This window comes from Branchiostoma floridae, chromosome 3 (assembly GCF_000003815.2).
Source record: "Branchiostoma floridae strain S238N-H82 chromosome 3, Bfl_VNyyK, whole genome shotgun sequence".
Lineage (NCBI taxonomy): Eukaryota > Metazoa > Chordata > Leptocardii > Amphioxiformes > Branchiostomatidae > Branchiostoma > Branchiostoma floridae.
In genome coordinates this window covers 28,341,688-28,361,263 of record NC_049981.1, presented here as the reverse complement: position 1 = coordinate 28,361,263, position 19,576 = coordinate 28,341,688, and the positions used below count along the sequence as shown (strand labels likewise).

Genomic DNA, 19,576 nt, shown 5'->3' with positions numbered 1-19,576 from the left:
GAAATACAATACAGGATACAAACACATCATCAACACAACCAAAAGGACATGAAATATCCGACAACCAATACCTACATGTATGATACGGGGACAAGTTGATGCCCGATATATAATAATGCAAGTACTTACCAACACAACATCAGCATAAGCCACACGGGCCACAAAATCTAACAGCGCAAACAAAGTATAACACACCAGGTCCCCAAAGGCACAAGTGGCTAAATACAAAGTTATTTATCATATTCAAATTGTCCAGCATCGGGAAACAGTTGCCAAGCATCGGGAAACAGTTCCCCAGCATACTAACGAAACTTCCGGGTTACGCAGCCCAAAACAGATGTTCTAGAATGTTGGGCTGGGCAAACAGGGCAACTGTTACAAATAGTTGAAACGGTCCTAAGCAGACATAAATAAAACTAATGGGGGTTCCCCATACAGCTGTCATAGAAATCACCTCACCATCTGCTTGCAGCTAAGCCCATTAACAAACACATAAAGCACGATGCCTGTACCAATATATCTCAAATATAGGGGTGATTTCTGACATTATTACATCAATTATAACGACAGATACGGCTTCCAAAATCTCATCGTTTCAAGCTTTCATCACACCGCACCAACACAACAAGTATGAAACCAATCCATCCAGCCGTTCTTGAGTAAACATCTACACAGACAGAGACACCTAACAGAAAATATAACCTCCATTCCATGACATTTCATGGAGGTAATTAATAAAGACTCTTTAAGATCAAGCCACACAACACTGTCCTTGGTGCTGAAATTCCTCCCAGAAGAGTAAGAGCAAATATTTCAGCTGTTTCTTTCATAACAGGGTCGGTACATTTTCATATGACTGTACTTTTCAGCAGATTCCAACAGGACTTTTTCATACCCTGTCCTTAGTGCTTAAATAATATCAATTAAAACATAATTAAAAATAAAGCAAAAATACACATTTAATGCTCATAACTCTGTTGCTTTAGTCTCTGGCCATTTGTTACAATTTCGAAACACCGTTAATTCAACTTATCCTTGGTGGTGAAGCAACAAACACTTTGAATTCAAAATATCCATTTGTAACAACACGGTTTATGGTGACTGAATAACTGTACTAGAGAATTTTTTGTAGTGTGTACTTCAACTCAATATACACAATACATGTAGTTGGGTTATCTGACTGAGCTGGTAGTAAGACCTTTTATGTCATACCTGTGACGAGAAAATGTTCGATATGGATGTTCCGGACCAGGTCATAACTTCCGTATCGCACAGATTCGAAAGGCATATCACACTGTTTCGAGCGGGCCGAGTGCGGCGCCATCGAAAGTTCGAATACCTTATTCGGACGTTGGAACATTACTGTTGCAACACTTTTTGTTCGAGGGCAACAAATTTGTTCAACTTCTGGCGCATTTCGCATCAAAACAGGGGTTTTCTCAAGTGGGTATGACATAAATAAAATACATCACGGTGTATTCTGCATCACCCTCGGTCCCAGCCCTCCCGCGGGTAGGGTCACCCTCCGGCCTTCGGGTGATCAGACCCGGGGTTGGGCTTGTACCTCGGGTGATACGGAATACACCATCTTGTATTCTATATATATATCATGGCACCAAATTATCTTCAAAAGAAAAGTAGCGGAAGATCTTAAAACTGAGATGATGACCTGACAATTGGTTCTTCATACACGTTCCTGACCTTGTACATACCTATATACTGCAGTAGTTCCTCCTGTGTGCTGACGATAATGTTCCTGTCCCTGGTGCTGATGTTGACAGACAGGCACACGTAGTGCAGGTCTGTACCCAGGACATTCCGCACCAGGGTCAGCAGGCGGACAGGGTGGGGGTCCGCTAGAGGGGAGCTGTAGCGGTCGATACACACCCAGGCTGAAAAGGTCAGCCCTGACAAGGGCGGGAACAGACGATCACCTGAAAAAACAGATGTTACAACATATGTTAGGTGTTGTAAATGGTAGGTAAAGGCAAGGTAAAGGTCCAAAGGCCTTTTGTATAGGGCAGTGGGTTGCTAATTCACAGTGTCTAGGGCACAGTATTGGTAGACAGGGCCCAAACAAAGTCAGGTCCAATGCCTGGGTGGAGTTAGAAAATTCCTGTTAAGTGCCTAAAGACAAAATGTTAGGAATACCAGATAATGAACCCATGCCCTCTTGTCCAGCCAATCAACTGTTGCATTTAATGGCACTACATGTAAATAACTTCATACAAAAGAACAAATTTTTAATGAATGAATGGATGTTTAAGTCTGAATCTTGAAATTTCTCCTCTTAATTACTAGATTTCCCATTTCAAACTCACCTGTTCCGATGCCACACACAATGTTTGCATCTCCTGGTCCGCCCACTGTCGTCACACCAATAACCGAGGCAGCAGGGGGGCCTTGGGGAGCTATATTAGGCATGTACAAGCACCCAAACCCCTCCGGCCCCATGTCGAATTCCACAAACGCTGGCATGACGGACGCTCCATGCAGACGTACGTCCCTCGGCGTCGTCATGGAGACCAAACACTTTACTCTGGTGAGGGGGATGGCGTCGCCTCCGGCCTTGAGCAGGTTTGGTGTGGTTTTGATGACACGAGGATCAGACAACAATGCCAGGTCCCCGTTGCACACAGAGTCATTGTCAGAAACAAGGCTTTGGGAATCCTCCTCTTTTTGGTCCACTTGGCTAAATTTTTCATCCCACGGATCACAGCACAGGGGAGATCCCAGTCTCAAGAACTCCCTACAACAAAACAGGCACACAGTCAACGTCAACAAGTATCAAGTACCATACAAACATATTTATAACTTCTAAATCTCTTGCTATTTTGTTGATACATTATGTATGAAAGAGGAGATGGCCTTGATGAAGTAACATTAATTTTGACCAATCACCAGGAAAAACTGTGAATAAAATAAGATCAAATAAAAATAGGTGGTCTATAATTCAGTCATATCTAGGTCTCTTCAAGACCTACTCACATACCAAATAACAAGACAGGCATTCTTGAATTATCATGCTGACAGACAGACAAACACACATGCACAAACGCTCCTCAAAACATTAACCTTCTTGGCAAAAGTAAGAAGTACCTGAGATCCATAGGCTCCAGCGCCTGTGAGGCGAGTCTCTCGTACGTTCTCTGCAGAGGCTGGTGCAGGAGGTGTTCCTCCTTGGCAAAGGCAATATTACAGACCTTCAGCAGGTGGCAGGGCAGGCCAGAGTTACACATCACCTGCTGGTTCCTTTCTACCTTCACCAACCACTGGATTACATCTGCTATGTGCAGCTGTAGGTCAAGGGCAAGCTGGAAACACAACATACAGACAAGTTTACATCTATTTGCTGGCTTAACACAAATCTTTCCTTTCACTTAGCAAGAACTAAACTGTAAAACTCATCTATTTATTCTTGTGCAGTATTTGATCACATATCCTCAACCCCAAAACAAATGTGAGTTTGGTGGCAAATGGCTACCTTAACAGGCTAAAGAGCCCTTTAAAAACCTATTTACTAATAGGTAGTGATAAAATACCTTAAGGCTGAGGATCAAAAGTGTCTACAGGCTGTTAAAAGTGTTAGCAACATTATTGACATAGAACCCATACATAGACTCTATTCATGATACAGAATAGAGTCATGTGATCTGTTGTGGTACATCAAATGATCATCACATGATCATCATCACATGACCAAGGCATGCAAAGCAAACGTTTCTAACCTGTGCATGTTCCTCTGAGGTGATGGAAGGGATGAGGTCCACCATGGCAAGGATGGCGCCAGCATGTACAATGTTGGGCTGTTCCCGGCCGTATACACCATGCTGGGGGGACTGGGTCCGCAGATTGTACTGTACATGTAGGTAAAACAGGCAAATAAGATTTTGGTGTTTTAGTTTTATGATTAAAGCGAAAATTTTAAACATCTAATGAGAATAAAAGCATTTCAGAAATGCAAAGCATAGAGAATTTGAAGAAATAAGGTAGAGCTTACAGTCCATGGAAGGTAATATATGACAATGAAAATACAGTACTGGATTTTTCCAGTGCTGAACAAGTACATGGTGTATACATCAAGTATGCATACTTCATACCAGCACAATCACGATTTCAAACCCTGTATGAAATGCAAGCATTAATAACACATAATCAAGTAACCCTACAAAAGAGAGAACTATTCTGTGAGCTACATTGTATGGAGCAATGAATTCAAGCTTTTGTTGAAATGAAAGCATACAAAAACGTATTACATGTAATAAACCAGAGGCTTGTATGAGTGAACTACATGTATTCTTTCATTGTGCCTGTGAGCTATGGAGCCTTTTGTACCTGAGAGTGTTGGGACCTGTGAGGTGTCGTTGGAACCTGTCGGTGCAGCGGAGAGGGAGGGGCTGATCTGGTTGGTCTCTTGTGTACTGGTGACGTCGCAACGACACTTGGCGACGTCGGTCTGGACGGGGGTGCTCGACTGTCATACGAATCTATCGCCATCAGGTAAAGATGGCGGAACATGCCGTAGGCTGAGAGTAATCTTTGGGGAACAACAGCCAATAAGAGTTCATCCTCATCATTGAAAGAGCGACTGAATGGCTGTCTTTCACTTGGTGTGAGTTGTCTCCCAGTAGAGGGGTCGACATACTCCCTTGGGAGTTCAGTGGTAGGGGAGAAACAACCCAGTAATCTGATGGCTTCGGCAAGACTGGAGTACCCGACTTCAGTGGAGAAGAATTTAGCGTTGGCTGGCTCGTGCCGCATGGCAGCAGTGAGGGTGTGGAAAACGGTGTGCAAGAGGTTTTGTACCAACAGGGGGTCCACTGGAAAAGACAAAATTTCCTTCATCAAAGTGGTAGCATTCAATCAATCAATCAAGAATGGTTTATTCTTCAACAGATTTGGCAGCACTAGCAAGTTACACATGTTACAAACAATCCTTTAACGGAACATTTCCTGCACCCTCACCTTTTCCCCATTCCCCTAGAGGTGGTTGTGCCAGGCAACCCTCCATGGAAACCAGCACGGACATGACGTACACAAATCCGCCCACCTTCCGGAAAACTGTGCGTGTTCGGTGATTCTCTCGCAGTACGAACAGTAACGCCTAATAGTAATAGTAATAAAAAAACGCAGTAAGTAAAACAATCTTAGTACCTAGAAACACATGTAAATGATCAAACATTGATGTAAAATTCCTTTTGGTTACATTGTTAAAAATTAGGGAAACACTATGTAGGTGCCACATGGTTATTTTGAGTTTGAAATATCAATGCCTGAATGCATATTAACTCATGACGTACATACAGGAAAAAGAACAAATTGAAAATGGAAAGTTCTACATTGACCTCAATGTTATCATAATTATTATGCCTTCCATATTTCTGGCTATAAATGATCAGTATTCTTGTGGCCGAGAAAAATAAATATGCAGCCCACCACTTACCCTGAGAATATCCGCCTTGAGTTGTAGTTCTGAGGGCGGGGCCGTGTGCATCAGGCCCAGTATGGTCCCCATATCATCATCTCCCCCACTGGACAGGACTAGCTGCTGCACCAGCGCTAGTGCCTGCTGACGACACTGCATGTACGGCACCAAGTTGTGCGCGCAGCGGGCACCTCCACATTCTCTGAAGACCCCGGCGTTGGTGGAGTTGTTCTTCAGGACCAGGACGAGAGTGTCCATGACAAGAAACGCTAGCCGCTCCTCTTCCTCTGGGACCTGGACTGGCTGGATGGATTGACCTGAGGAGAAAATAACTTCATAATTTTAGAACAAACACTGAAAATCATATTAAACAGAGCTTGAAATACAACATGCATATGCAAAATGCTGCAGGTAAAATTCTAGCTGTATATTAGGTGTTTCTAATGTCCAACTTTTAAGGATTTCGTCTAATCCAAGAAACTTTTCAACTTGACCAATATACCATTGCGTAAAGCAGTTTGCAAAAAAACTTTTTGCATGCTAACTAGTTGCAATTCCAATTCTACATTAAAAGATAGAAGATCCAGATATTTGGGTTTCAAAAAAGCTTAATATGTTCAAAAAATTGTGAGACACATGACCTTGTATGTTCCAACAAAAGTTACCTTCTTCTACAGGCTGCCCCATGCGCTCCTTCAGCATGCCTGCATATCTGTTCAGTATGGACACCATGGCATCCAGCAGGCCCACCTCTCTGTACACGTCTTTGTAGATGGTGCTGTGTGCCTGAATTTTCAGCAGACTCTGCATGGCTGTAATGCTGCTATCTATTGAGCTAAAGGGTGTGAAGAAAAGAAAAAAAATTACATTTTAACATTAAAGTCTTAAAGATAAGAAAGTGTTTTTACCAAGAAAATATTTTGATGATGACTGCCTGTCACCCTCCTCAGGGAAATACTGACTGGTTCTACTAAATTTGTACTGCAGCCAGGTGTTGAGTCTACAGTGTGACAAATGTGGTCCCAGACTGCAGAAGTGACATCTATCTGTAGTGCAACTTCATCCATTAACTTACCAACCTGATGACAGTATTCACAGATCAATGTCTGATGTTTTATGCTGAGCCAAAAAATCTTATAACTGTTGGGTTCATTTTTGTTGTTTTCTCACAAGGGGTAAATACATGTGAATGTGCTTGTAGACATTCAATGAGAATAGTAAGATTGATCAGTATCCGTAATATTTACTTATAAGACTTAATAATAATACTACATCTGATCAGCATCTTTACGCAATGGGCTTAATGAGAATACTAAGGTTGATCAATAACTGTATGTATACTTACTTGTTGGACTTAATGAGAATACTAAGGCTGATCAGCTCCTTGCAGGGCACATAGTTTAAGTTGAACACGATGAACTCTATAATCTCAAAGAACTTCAGCTGTGGATCATGAAGAAAAAATTGTGATGAGTTACACCAAACATGGCAAATGAATACTTTAAAACAGAACACTACAAGAAATAAGATCAATATAATTATATGTAATTTCAGTGTGATAGCTGTTTGTTTAAAAAAATGTCTTGAATGTGTCTGGCAATTTCAAATGCTCCTTGTTAAAAACTACTTCAAAAATACCATTCAGAAACTGCATTTACTACGACCTTCAAAATACAAATTGATAATACAATTTGAATATGATACAATACAATCTAAGCAGACAACACACCTCCGTGAACAGTTTCATCAGGTTGGTACGTCACTGAATAAAGAGACTCTTTTTACACAACCAGTGCTTTATTCTCACCGACGTTTCGGTGACCGTCTGTCACCTTCTTCAGGGCAATTCTGACTGGTTCACATTGTACTGCAGGACAGATGTCGCTGCTCACAGTTCAGATGCGGTCACAAAACGAAAAAACATTTACATATGTATATACAGACAGCTTATGCACATATTACAATGCGTCCCAAACGTAAAGGAGTGTAATACATCCATAACGCAATCAGTTGTCAATTAACGATGAATTAATGTAAGTTTTTTTCTACTTCTTAAGAATATTGTCCCACACGTGGCTGAGTCTGTACCCCCCCTCATCTCGGTTCATGACAGGAGACGACTTCCTTATCCATACAGCCTCCTTTATCCAGCGGGTGCATCTGTGGTCCTCTCTGTCAATCACCTTGGCCCCGTCCCAGTCTATGACACAGTTATTTCTCATGATGTGGTCTGTCACTGCTGATTTGTTCTCTTCTTTCTCAGCTTCCTTCTTTTGCGATCTAGTGTACCGTCCCCCCTTGATGTTCTCTGCCTCTTTCCTGTGTTCTGCTAGTCTGCATCCAAATGTTCTCCCTGTCTCCCCAATGTAGACTTGGTCGCAGCTCATGCATGGTATCCGATATATACAGTCTGTCTTCACAGTGTCTTGCAGTTTGTCTTTTGGGTGTACCAGAAGGTTTCTCAGTGTGGTTTTCGGCTTGACTGCTGTAGCAATGTTGTGTTTCCTGAATATTCTCTCAAGAGGTTCAGTGATGCCTTTGATGTATGGTAAGGTCACCCTTCCTTTCGACGTTTCCTCTCGTTTCTTCTTGTCTTTCTTCTGCTTGGTTCTATTGCTCTGTTGTTGGACTTGTCTGAATGTCCAGTCCGGGTAGCCACACCGAGCAAGGGCAGACTGAATGTGTTGCATCTCCAGCTGTCTGTCTGGTTCTTCCGTGACGACTGCCTTGCACCTGTCCATCAGTGTACGGATGACTCCCAGCTTCTGGTGGAGGGGGTGGTGTGAGTTGAAGTTGAGATACTGATCTGTGTGTGTCTTCTTTCTGTATACCAGCAGTTTCACAGTGCCGTCATCCTTCTTTACCAGTAAAGTGTCCAGGAATGGCATGGTGTTGTTCTCTTCTGCTTCATGGGTGAATTTGATGTTGCCTGTAGTGTCAATAGTGTTAAGGTGGTCAGTCAGTTCTTGTTGAGTTCCCTTCTTTAACAGTTCTAGCACGTCGTCCACATACCGCTTCCACAACTTTGGCTTGCAGTTGACAGGTGCTGTGGCTATGGCTTGCTGCTCTAGCCACTCCATGAAAAGGTTGGCCAACACAGGTGATACTGGGCTTCCCATGGCAGTCCCGAACTTCTGCTGATAGATGACTCCTCTGAAACTGAAGTAGGTTGTTGTCACGATGAACGCCAGAAGTACCATGATGTCATCCACTCCCAGGTTGGTCCTCTTGTTCAGTTCAGTGTCATTCAGGAGTCTGCGTTTGATGTAATTATGTGCATAAAGCTGTCTGTATATACATATGTAAATATTTTTTCGTTTTGTGACCGCATCTGAACTGTGAGCAGCGACATCTGTCCTGCAGTACAATGTGAACCAGTCAGAATTGCCCTGAAGAAGGTGACAGACGGTCACCGAAACGTCGGTGAGAATAAAGCACTGGTTGTGTAAAAAGAGTCTCTTTATTCAGACAACACACCTGTATTTCTGGCTGTTTAAGGTACAATTTCTCTGCAAACTGTGAGAGTGTGTTCTGTGGTTCCAGAATGAAGTAGTTGGCATTGTCAGACTGGTATATGCTGTACACCACATCCAGGACAGTGTTGAGCAGATGTAAGGAGGTGGCCTTCAAGAAAACTGTCTGGAGCACCTGGAAAGCTTGGATGTTCCTTACACTCACACCTGGGGAATTTACACATTGATAACAAAATAAGTCGATAATGCTGGTGTTATAATGTATCTGGTAGCTCTTCACTTAGCTTTGCTGTCAACAATACAGACAAGTTCTAAGTACTGTAAAAGCAGAAATGTTCGCGGTGGATTAATGTTCGCGGTTTTTCGCGGCGGCTGCTTCACCGCGAATTTAAAACCACCGCAAACATTTTTCCATAACAGTAAGAGACTACAGTGCATGGTGCTACCACAAAATTAAAACCACCACGAAAAGTCCATTTTCCCGCTACCGTAAAATCAAATCCCCGCGAACTTGCATTTACAGTATGTATGCTGTATTCAAGATAAGACCTTCTGAATCAATGCTATATATACGCTTCTAAAAGGCTCTTTTACTTTATAAAGGATCAACATGATGATAATTTTGAGATTGCTTCATCAAAGTTTTGAATTAACAGAAATTAATTCATTTTAAAACAGTCATTTGCATATTTGAAATAAAATCAAATTTTGGTGAAGGATTGACATTTTTAATGAATGAAAAATTCTACGGCAAATTTAAATACGGTACTACCCCAAAATGTACATTGTACAAGCAGTACCATGATTATGTATGACAGGACAGGAAGAACGGACAGGAAGGATGGACATCTCATATAGACACTGTTTACTGTGAATTTGTTAATTTTGGTGAGCATACAGTATTTTTACTCCAAACCTTTCCTCCATTTTGAAGGTATGCTGGGGTACTCTAACTCTTGTGGGTACTTTAATTGGAAACCTGAGGGTACCTTGTCCTGTAGGCTGTGGTACAGTGAAGCCAGGCTGCTGGAAGGGAGCCCCACTGTTGGCAGTGCTGGGCTTCAGCTCCAGATAGCCACACATGGACAGCGAGGACACCAGGAGAACCAGGTTACGCAGAGCCTCTCGTGCTTCTTCCTGGGTCGTCTGTTCAAGTCTACAGCAAAATAAATTACTATGATGAAGAAAAAACAATGGCCTTTCAAATGACATACAAACCCTCAATGCGGCAGCCAGCAGTGTAATCATTGATATTAATTTTGAGAGCATGTATCAAACATTGTCTCTACATTTTGACATACACTTGTAAGTTGTTTTGATTTTTCCCCTTTAAAATCTATGACAGTAGCCTGAAAGCCAATCATTTGGTAGCTTCCAACAAAAAAGGTAAGGAACCACCTCCACATAAGGACCACCTGGCCAATGTGACCACTTATTGCTGGTCTCTCCAATATTGTTTTCCAAAAAAAAAACTGAAATAAGCATTACTCCTGTCTACAGTGACCACTTGTTCACATAAATCAGATTTCATCAGTCCCCTGAGTGGGGTACTCGGGTAGTTTTGACCATATGAAGAAAAAATGTACAAGCAAACAAACAGACCCATCAGGGTTGAACAAGTTTTCTAAAATCCACTTGTCCTATCCGGCAAGCACATAAAAAATGTACTTGCCCAAACCAATTTTTCACTTGCCCAAAATTCAAATGTCACTGTTACTAGTATATGCATTTTCACTTCCAGCAATGGAATTCTCTGTAGACAATTGCTTGATGTCATGACTGTAAAAAGTAACAAGTATATCAAAATTGCACTAAAATCAATGGAAAAATCTTACTTGCCCGATCGGACAAGTGGGGTAGGACATGCACTTGCCCGAACAGCACTTTCACTTGCCCTGGACAATAGGGCTAGTGGACTTGTTTATCCCTGCCCATGTTTGCCATACCTCAGGAGGAAGTCTGCCAGAAAGTTGTACCCCTGTGAGGATCTGAAGTCGTCCAGAAGAGTCTGCGACACCTCGCTGGAGTCCTTCAGGAAGCAGAAAACCGTGACAAACATCTCCACGATTTCCAGCGGCGACAACTCCTGACTACGCTGCATGTTGTCCACACACAGGGCTACACACTGTTTGGCTGTCAAGAGAAGAGCAGGCACGTTCAAATCCAGGGCTCGAAATACAGGGTGCATGTGCACCCAGGTGCACCCAAAATTGGAGCTGTGCACCCAAGTATTTTCTGTGGGTGCACAGGGTGCACCCAAATATTTTCTTGGGTTTATGTATGTAAAGATATCAAAGTGTACTAGTAAACATCATATTCTTGACATCTAAGGGTTAGAAAGATAATAAAAATGTCTGTCATGGTACTTGTTTAAGAATTTGATAGCATGTACCTATGTTTTGTTATCAGGTTTTTCTGACATTCTACTTAAATTTAAGTGTGCACCCAAGAAAGTTTTGGTGCACCCAATTTTTTAAGCTGGGTGCACCAGTGCACCTAATCTCAAAAATGAATTTCGAGCCCTGAAAACACACAATCTTTTCTAACAACTTGTACTATACAGGGCATATTTGACTATCCAATAAGCATGTACTATCTTCTTTCATATGCCACGCTCGGACCTACAAGGGTGAAAAGTCAAGGTCTTCATTGACTGAGATGGATGAACACTATCACAACACATGTCCAAGTCTGCAGAAAGCCAAATGATACATTACGTAGAGTCTTAAGAATTTGGCTTAAGAATGGTGGATTCTTTTATGTGCTTGATGTGTGTCTCTCCTCAAACAAGACTTATATGAGAGGGACATCCCTAACCAAAGCTAGGTACTAATGTTCACCTAATTAAAGTGTGAAAAGTTTTGTTGCGTGCCTTTCCCAAGGGCACAACATATAACATTGTATAATGCAATAAAGACTTGCATGCATGTGCAAAACCACTAATCTCCAAGCAGATCCTACGGTGCCATAAGATAGTATCAAAGCTGGCCAAAGGGAGTCAAACGGGCACTGGTGGGTTTGATACTATATTATGCCACCATGGATCTGCTTGGAGATTACAAAACCACTCCCTCTGGCAACTCTCTACTTACAGTGGATGTAGTTGACCACTGGATCACTCAGGCCATGCCTGGACAGGGTCATGAGCACTTCTGCAGCACTCTTTCTCCACGGGACGTTGTGGGGTGGACACCAACTTGTGATAGCACTGAACAACAGTGTCAAGTCATCCTTCTGAGCTAGCTCCTCTGCTGGGGACACATGGCTGCAAAGTCTTACCAATAACTGTAGAAGAGGAAGACAAAGGCAATACATCTGTCAAGTTAATAACAAGTAATGCTGAAAATTATTCGGTTGGTACAACATTTAGGATATTGGAGCTTCCTTTTGAAAAACCAAATTGAATATTCCTTTACCTTTGATTTATTTGTCATTGGGATACTGTACAAAAGTCTCCCATACCTATGTGGATATCCATGATATTCTTGTTGCTTTGTACTAAGTATTAAACTTATTTTCGATCCAACTTCTAACATATCAGTTGTCAACGTAGCTGATGAGACAATACAAGAAAGTACAAAATAATAAAATAAGATTTTGAATACCTGCACAAATACTTTTTGCAACAAAACTCTTCTCTCGTATGGGGTGAACTCTGACTCGTTGCCTGTGACCTCTGTTTCTGGTGACAACGGGGGGTCAGGGGTCACAGGTGGAAGGTCAAAAAACAGGTAGAGACACTTGACCAGGGTGGAAGGCAGAGACTGGGCTGTCATACAGTCAACAATTTCCTGAAAGAGAAGGATAAACCATACTGATCTTTTAGGAAACATGACTGCAATAATTATTAGAACAATTTTCAAAAACTTGAAGCACTGTCAGATCACACAGTCAATAATCTATTTTCAGCACATTGTAAATGTACTTTCAAATTTGTCTGTTGTCTTTGTCATTGGAGTCCTTTCGGGTCCTGATTCAGGACCCTTATGTTAGATCTTCAGTCCAACATCCTAGCACTATGCCATAAATGTAGACTCAAGACATGTGGTAAAACTAAGAAAACCATGACCTAGATTAAGACCATTGATAGTAGTATCAGTGCATTTTGAAGCTTTGTTATATTGCTTGCAAGCCAAAGGTCTCTTTGCTGCGTGCTGTGCGAGATGCATTCAGTGAAGTACTACCAGCTACCAGTACTACCATCATAATACATGTAGGCATTTTCCCATAGAAAGATGTACAACATAAAACAGACTATTTAGCTTGGTTGGCATATACAAAAATGCAGTCCAGCAGAACAACTGCAGGAAAATGTGTCTTTGGAGAGGACCCTGAGGACTGTCCTACCCCATGGCAGAATGGAATGATCTACATGGTACTGTAAATGCAGAGATGTTCGCGGTGGATTAATGTTCGCGGTTTTCGCGGTGACCACTTTACCGCGAACTTAAAACCACCGTGAACATTTTTCTATCATGGTATTAGACTGCAGTCTATGGTGTTACCGCGAAATTAAAACCACCGCGAAAAGTCATTTTTCCCGCTACCGCGAAATTAAATCCCCGGAAACTTAAATAATTAAAATGCATTTATATTGTATGTCACTGGTAATGCTTGGCCAATCAGAGATAACTGAGCCCTGACAGGTACTACTGACGTGACAGAAATCCTGCTCATTTCTTGAGTCTGATTGGCTAGTCACAATCAAAGCCTTGCGGTACTTATCTTGCAAAACAAAGAAAAATCTACCATAGTTGGGACATGGATTAGACTACTGGACATAGTGGGTTTTAGACGCACATTCAATTTTCCTACCTATCAAATAGAACTACTTGTGAGAAGCCTCCAAAAGAATGGGATAATATTAATAATTTGTTAATGAATATAAATGATCTATTTCAGTATTTGCTCAAATTTGGATTGTGTTTTCTAGTTTTCATGTAAATAGTAATAAACATCTTAGTAAGAAGTCTCTAGAAGATCAGGCTGATACTAATCATATGTTAATAAGGTTTCTAGAGCATAGACGGCCCAGCTCAGTCAAAACATCGGAGGTGGCACAACACATCCACATAGAATCTCCGGGACACTCGGTGGAGTTCGACAAGGTGGAGATACTTGATTCCGAACAGGATTACTTTCTCAGGGGAGTGAAAGAGGCCATTTACATCAGAGCCCATCAACCTTCCCTCAACCGAGACGGGCCGATACCGACTGTCAAGCACCTTTGACCCTTTACTGACGTCACACTTCCGTTCCGGAAGTGCGACTTAGGTCTTGGGTCATTACAACTTGAGAAAGATCAGAGGACTGATCGAAAGCTTGTTGGTAAGCGCTTTATTTTTGTGTACGGATATAAAGTCTTAAAAATCGTATCATTATATTAACTACCGTCACAGATGAACTTACATTCACATATGTTAATAAATGTAAATTATCTGTCTATTCAGGGATGCAGAGTGTCGAGTTTCCTATTGTTTTCTGGTGCCTCCTAGGCTGAACCCATTCAGGTAACAAATATGCCACATTCTTATGTAAAGACTTCCAACAATTAGCTGATACTGATCACATTGCTTACACACTGGGGAAATACTACTAGTCTGCTGTATAGATTGTGCAACAATTGCGCAAAGTAGGCTAGACCATTGATAATCAATGTCAATTAACTTCCTGGTCTGTAATATATAGGTTACTGATACATCAACTGTCCATTATTTTCACATTTCACAGGAGCTTTTGCTTTTACTTACACTGATAAACATGGAGCTGCACCTGTTTTCTAACAGGGGCATAAAATACAGGTGCTTGAGGAGGTACATTGAGCACATTTTAAAAAGGGGATTTTAGGGTCAACAACACATTATTACAAGTGTACATACCCTGCCACTGAAACAAAGAGGAAACTTGTTGCCCCGTAATGTGCCACTATTGACTAGGCACTAATTTGATAGATGTATATGTCACAGTAGAGATCACGATCCAGTACAATCGTTGATTCTCCTAGGAGAGATCGCGATCGGAGCTGGTCCTATTCATATACAGAGAGAATACAAGGAGAGAGCTATGTGGTTTGATGCATGCGATATCTTTATTATGCTGGGCATGTAGACGTTAATACAAAGACATCAAAGGTGACTGAAACAGGGAGAAAAATTGCTGCCTTGTTATGTGCTATTATTGACTAACACTACATGAGTCTAGACAAACAAACCAGTAGTTTTACAACACTGAACACAATGTACAATGGTCATGATTTTGATTCTATGAAATGAAGAATACAGCCTGATAATGTACTGTGAATGATTTGAGTTTCATAAAATCCTTACAATACCCTGTCACAAGTAAAAACTAAAGATACCTTACATAAGTTATTTGCACATCTGAGTATTCGGGACAACAGAACATTGATTCAACTTTGTATATTAAAAAATTACCAAAGACCTGCATCATATTAATAACACACAATGAATTTTGCTTGTGTAAAGAATACATTGGAGAATAATGTATAAACAATTCAGAAGTAAAAGATAAATTACTAGAATGAAACAAAATATTACAACACACAGTGTTTGATTCTATGAGCTTCATATTTCATAAAAATAAATGGTTGACAGCTCTATTGCACCATTTTATAATCATGAAACTGATCTATTTTGTCCAGGACATATCAAAACAGATTGAGCAAAAGTTGCAATATACTAGTAATTTTCTAACACTCTTAACTAAAAAGAGATTGTCAAGAAATGATAGTTAGATAATATATAATAATATTATTGATGCTTGTGTCTGACATGTTTTTTTGAAAGTAACAGAAATCTTACTCAATTCATTTCTGATCCTGCTCCTCCTCCTCAAGGCTCAGGTAATTCCTTAGCTTCTTGGCTACTCTTTCATTCCAGTTTCTGTACCAGCTGTACACTGTCACAACAGTAGTACTCACCATCACCAGTACCGAGCCAACAATCTCAAAAACTGTTGGCACAATGTCTAAGAAGTCATACTGAATGATAAAGGAGAAGACTATGTTCACATTGCGTAGAATGGTGACCGTTGTGGCCTTCTCTAGTCGCAAGCTGTAATACACACAGAATAGAGAAACAGCATACAATACTCCCATAGAGAGAAACATGGTCCCCTCAATATTATTCATGGTCCACTTTGGTTTTCCATATACAAACATCCAGGGGAACGACAGAATGATTCCGGCAATGGACATGTACGTTAGTATTGTCATCAGGTTTGCCTCCTTCACGCGGCTTGTTCGGGAGAGGGAGTAAGCGATGGTCGACGAGAAGGCAGAGAAAATGGCACACAGTACTCCGACCACTCTGTTCAGTGTAGGGTCTACCTTCCACAACTGATCCGAGGACACCAGTACATTGAGGTGTGAGGTGACGTTTTTGGACACGGCCATGACAGCGTCATTGGAAATCTCTCCAACACCAATGAAACAGATTCCGACAATGCTGATGAGGATTCCGAGAAGGTCTGCAATGTGGGGAGGCTCCTTCAGGAACATGTACGAAATAATGGAGATATAGACGGGGACAGCGCCGCTGATTATCGCGTACATGTTCGCCAGCTGGATGAGGTATGCCGCCAGCAACATCCCGATGCCCGACAGTCCTTGCGCTAAACCCATGATCACCAGGGAGCGGACCAGTCTCCAGTCTCCTTCTGTGAGTGGTGGCTTGCATACAACAAGCCAAGGCACAAACGAGGCTGCAGAAAACATCATGTTCAGCGCAATTGTCTGAAAGCCAGAGAAGCCTTTCTGTTTGACAAGGATGTGCCCGATGGTGGCACAGCCGAGATACCCAAGTCCTGACAGTATGCCGAAAAGGAGGCCCCGGCCAGCTAGAAGCATTTCTCTGCATCTCTGTAGTTTAGAGAAGTACGGCTTCTCTTCTAGTGTCAACAGTGTTTGCTGATCCTGATCTGGCCCAAACAGGTAGAGCACGCTGTCCTGTAGAGACGACGATCTCGTACGTTCCCGTGGCATTGTCGTATCCTATCCCCACAGACTGGTGGTTGTACACTGTAGGATTTTTGAAACAGCTAAATTGATGGTCTGTTCCCTGGTAAAGTTCTGCTGCAAGATGCCACAGGAACAACTGTCTTGCCAAGACCACAGCATGCAGATGAATATGAAGCAATGGGCTAACTTCTTCTTCGTGATGACCACAAGTGTCCTTCCAAGGCTGTTTTTCCTCTCTGGTTTCTTCTTGCCTCAGTTATCAAAAAAAACAATCATAACAGCTGCTGCAAACCTACCGTGTCCACAAATGTAGCTGCCACCACTGATGACCTCAGGGCAAATTGTCTTCACATGTACATTGTACACGTGTGCTTTAATGAGGCAACTGGTTGGACAACTCATCAAGAGACAATCCTAATCAGCTTTCCAATGAGACTATTGTTTTGGGAACTCAGGGCTTATTAAGACTACTACTATAAGTCTTGACCGATGAAGACTAGAACATGATTCGATGGTTCCACTTAATTTCATATTTTTTATTTATCTCACTTTATAGAACTATGTTCATGACTCAAACAAGCTGAGATACAAGCTGAAGACAAATGCCCATTAACAGGCAGTGTGCCTGGATCCACATGTACATAATTATGTATATGCATATATGCAAGGGGCACGGCTTTCTGATTTTAGGCCACACTAATTCAACTGATTGGTGCTTGGAATTGAACGCTCCTATATAAGTATATTCTCAGCAAATTTTCACCATTCAAATTACTCTGCAGCCATACAACAAGTTCAGAGGACAGCAACTCATAAGCTTGCCTTTGTATGCTCCTTAGAATATCATATGATTGAAAAAAATTTATTTATGAACGACATTAGAACATACATAAAACACCTTTTTAAAATGATTTTTAACAAGCAATACGTTACAGTGGTTATGTTTGCTTCCTTTTGCTTTTTCAAGCTGAAAACTTGTTATTCTTTATTAATGTAAGCTGTTATCTATTAGCCAATTTGTTTCTGTCATTCAATACTTTTTCTGAAAAAAAAAATCCACGAAACAACTGAAATTGGTATGGCCTTGTTGGCTAGAATTGCTAGGTTTCCGAGTTCTCTGATTCCTAATTATTTAAGAAAATCAAAAGAAGTAGGGAAACATGACATTAAAAAAGTTCAGTATATTTGCTTTCACCTGACCTGAACTGGGCCAGGCTGTTTTCTTGTGTGTCTATTCAGACTAGTGTAAAAATATCCGGTTGGAGACCAATTAATGGTTATAAATTGTTAATGTGTTACAGTCATTGTTCAGCAAACAAAAACAAACAAACAAACAAACAGACAACAAACCTTTCCTCCAGCAGCGAGCAGGTTGAGACTGGTGAGCAGCATCCATCCACAGCTGGTCTCCTCAACAGTTTTAATCTCTAAGTACTCCACAATGGAACAACTTGCAGCCTCTGTAGACAAGAGAATTACATGGAACTTATTGTAAGAGATGTGGAACATTGTACAACTGTGGATATTACCTAAAAGACATGATAATATGATAACCACTGATATAGCATGCACAAGCATTAACTTCAACATGTAAGATATAACAGTATGTAGGTCTATTTCACAACAGTTACAATTGTTTCAAGTGAGCAAAATGTAAAAAAAAAATCATTTTGCAACTATCATTACTTAAGTTTACATGTACATATACTATGATATAGGCTATATAAAAACTTCATCTGTATTGTAAATTGTTAAGAATACTAAACTAAGTATGCATTGTCTCTCTTTCTGCTTGCTTTGCATCATGTTTGTACAAACGTCACTGTTGACTAGAAGTTTGACAAGGCTTTTGTATGAAAATCAATTTTAGTGTACTTAAGACCCATGGTGTAAACTCACCTGTAGATTTGTTGGATGCTCGTCTCCTGATCTCGTTCACCATCAGGCGACCACAGTGGCTACTGAACTGCAGGATGTCTCCAAACTTCTCTGTCATTTCAGTGGCTGATGCATTTCCAAACACCTGCCAAAAGGACATGCACAGTTTAGTACATTTTAGAAACTGTAACGGGAGGGGGCCATACTTCGACACCCGTTCTAAGTGGATGCGCATGGCTTTTGTCAATGTACATTTTACAGTGAACTCATCAAAAACAAGTTAAGATCTTGTATACATCCATATAACTGTTATTGAAGCTGTACAGATATATATTTCATTTGACAGTAGCGTTCCGCACTGTACTTTGACAGCGCACGAAACTTACGGCAGGTTTTCGGCTTGCGTCCTAGCAGAACGTTCCAACACAAAAAAGGGGTCCCAACTCCGACATAGTAACAACCAGACCATCGCCCTACATTTTTAAACAACTTATCAGAAATAGACTGGAACTTCCCTGTCGCACTATCCCTGGCACAATATACTAGCCCACCTGTAACACAAACCTACAGCCAGCAGAAATGTACTATCCCCGGTACAGCACAATGGTCTGCCAGTGACCTAAACCTACAGCTGAGCACTACAGAATTATTTCCTGTCTGCCTGTGGCGTATGGCTTGAACAAGCTCTAGAAAAGAAAATGTATCCTTCATAACATAACATAACAACCAAGACAACGTGATCCATTGTGCAGAGTTCCCTGTCTAGTTTCAAAGGACAAATTCCTCCAGGGAGCAAGTGTGACCTACATTCCACCATTGCAT

The 19,576-nt window shown here is 41.3% G+C and overlaps 1 protein-coding gene across 11 annotated transcripts in view; it reads right to left on the bottom strand.

Moving 5' to 3' along the window:
* Positions 1–19,576, bottom strand: part of LOC118412670 (WD repeat and FYVE domain-containing protein 3-like) — a 65,496-nt gene that overhangs the window by 35,840 nt on the left and 10,080 nt on the right. For all 11 annotated transcript variants that reach the window (XM_035815668.1, XM_035815670.1, XM_035815669.1 and 8 more), the window contains 16 exons: positions 18,776–18,899; positions 18,227–18,336; positions 12,504–12,689; positions 11,991–12,183; positions 10,845–11,031; positions 9,888–10,054; positions 8,903–9,105; positions 6,771–6,868; positions 6,091–6,260; positions 5,444–5,742; positions 4,966–5,104; positions 4,336–4,820; positions 3,729–3,857; positions 3,100–3,314; positions 2,322–2,749; positions 1,713–1,934 (listed from right to left, as the gene is read on the bottom strand). In XM_035815668.1, the coding sequence (XP_035671561.1) occupies positions 1,713–1,934; positions 2,322–2,749; positions 3,100–3,314; positions 3,729–3,857; positions 4,336–4,820; positions 4,966–5,104; positions 5,444–5,742; positions 6,091–6,260; positions 6,771–6,868; positions 8,903–9,105; positions 9,888–10,054; positions 10,845–11,031; positions 11,991–12,183; positions 12,504–12,689; positions 18,227–18,336; positions 18,776–18,899 (3,355 nt within the window). The remainder of the gene's footprint in view (positions 1–1,712; positions 1,935–2,321; positions 2,750–3,099; positions 3,315–3,728; positions 3,858–4,335; positions 4,821–4,965; positions 5,105–5,443; positions 5,743–6,090; positions 6,261–6,770; positions 6,869–8,902; positions 9,106–9,887; positions 10,055–10,844; positions 11,032–11,990; positions 12,184–12,503; positions 12,690–18,226; positions 18,337–18,775; positions 18,900–19,576) is intronic.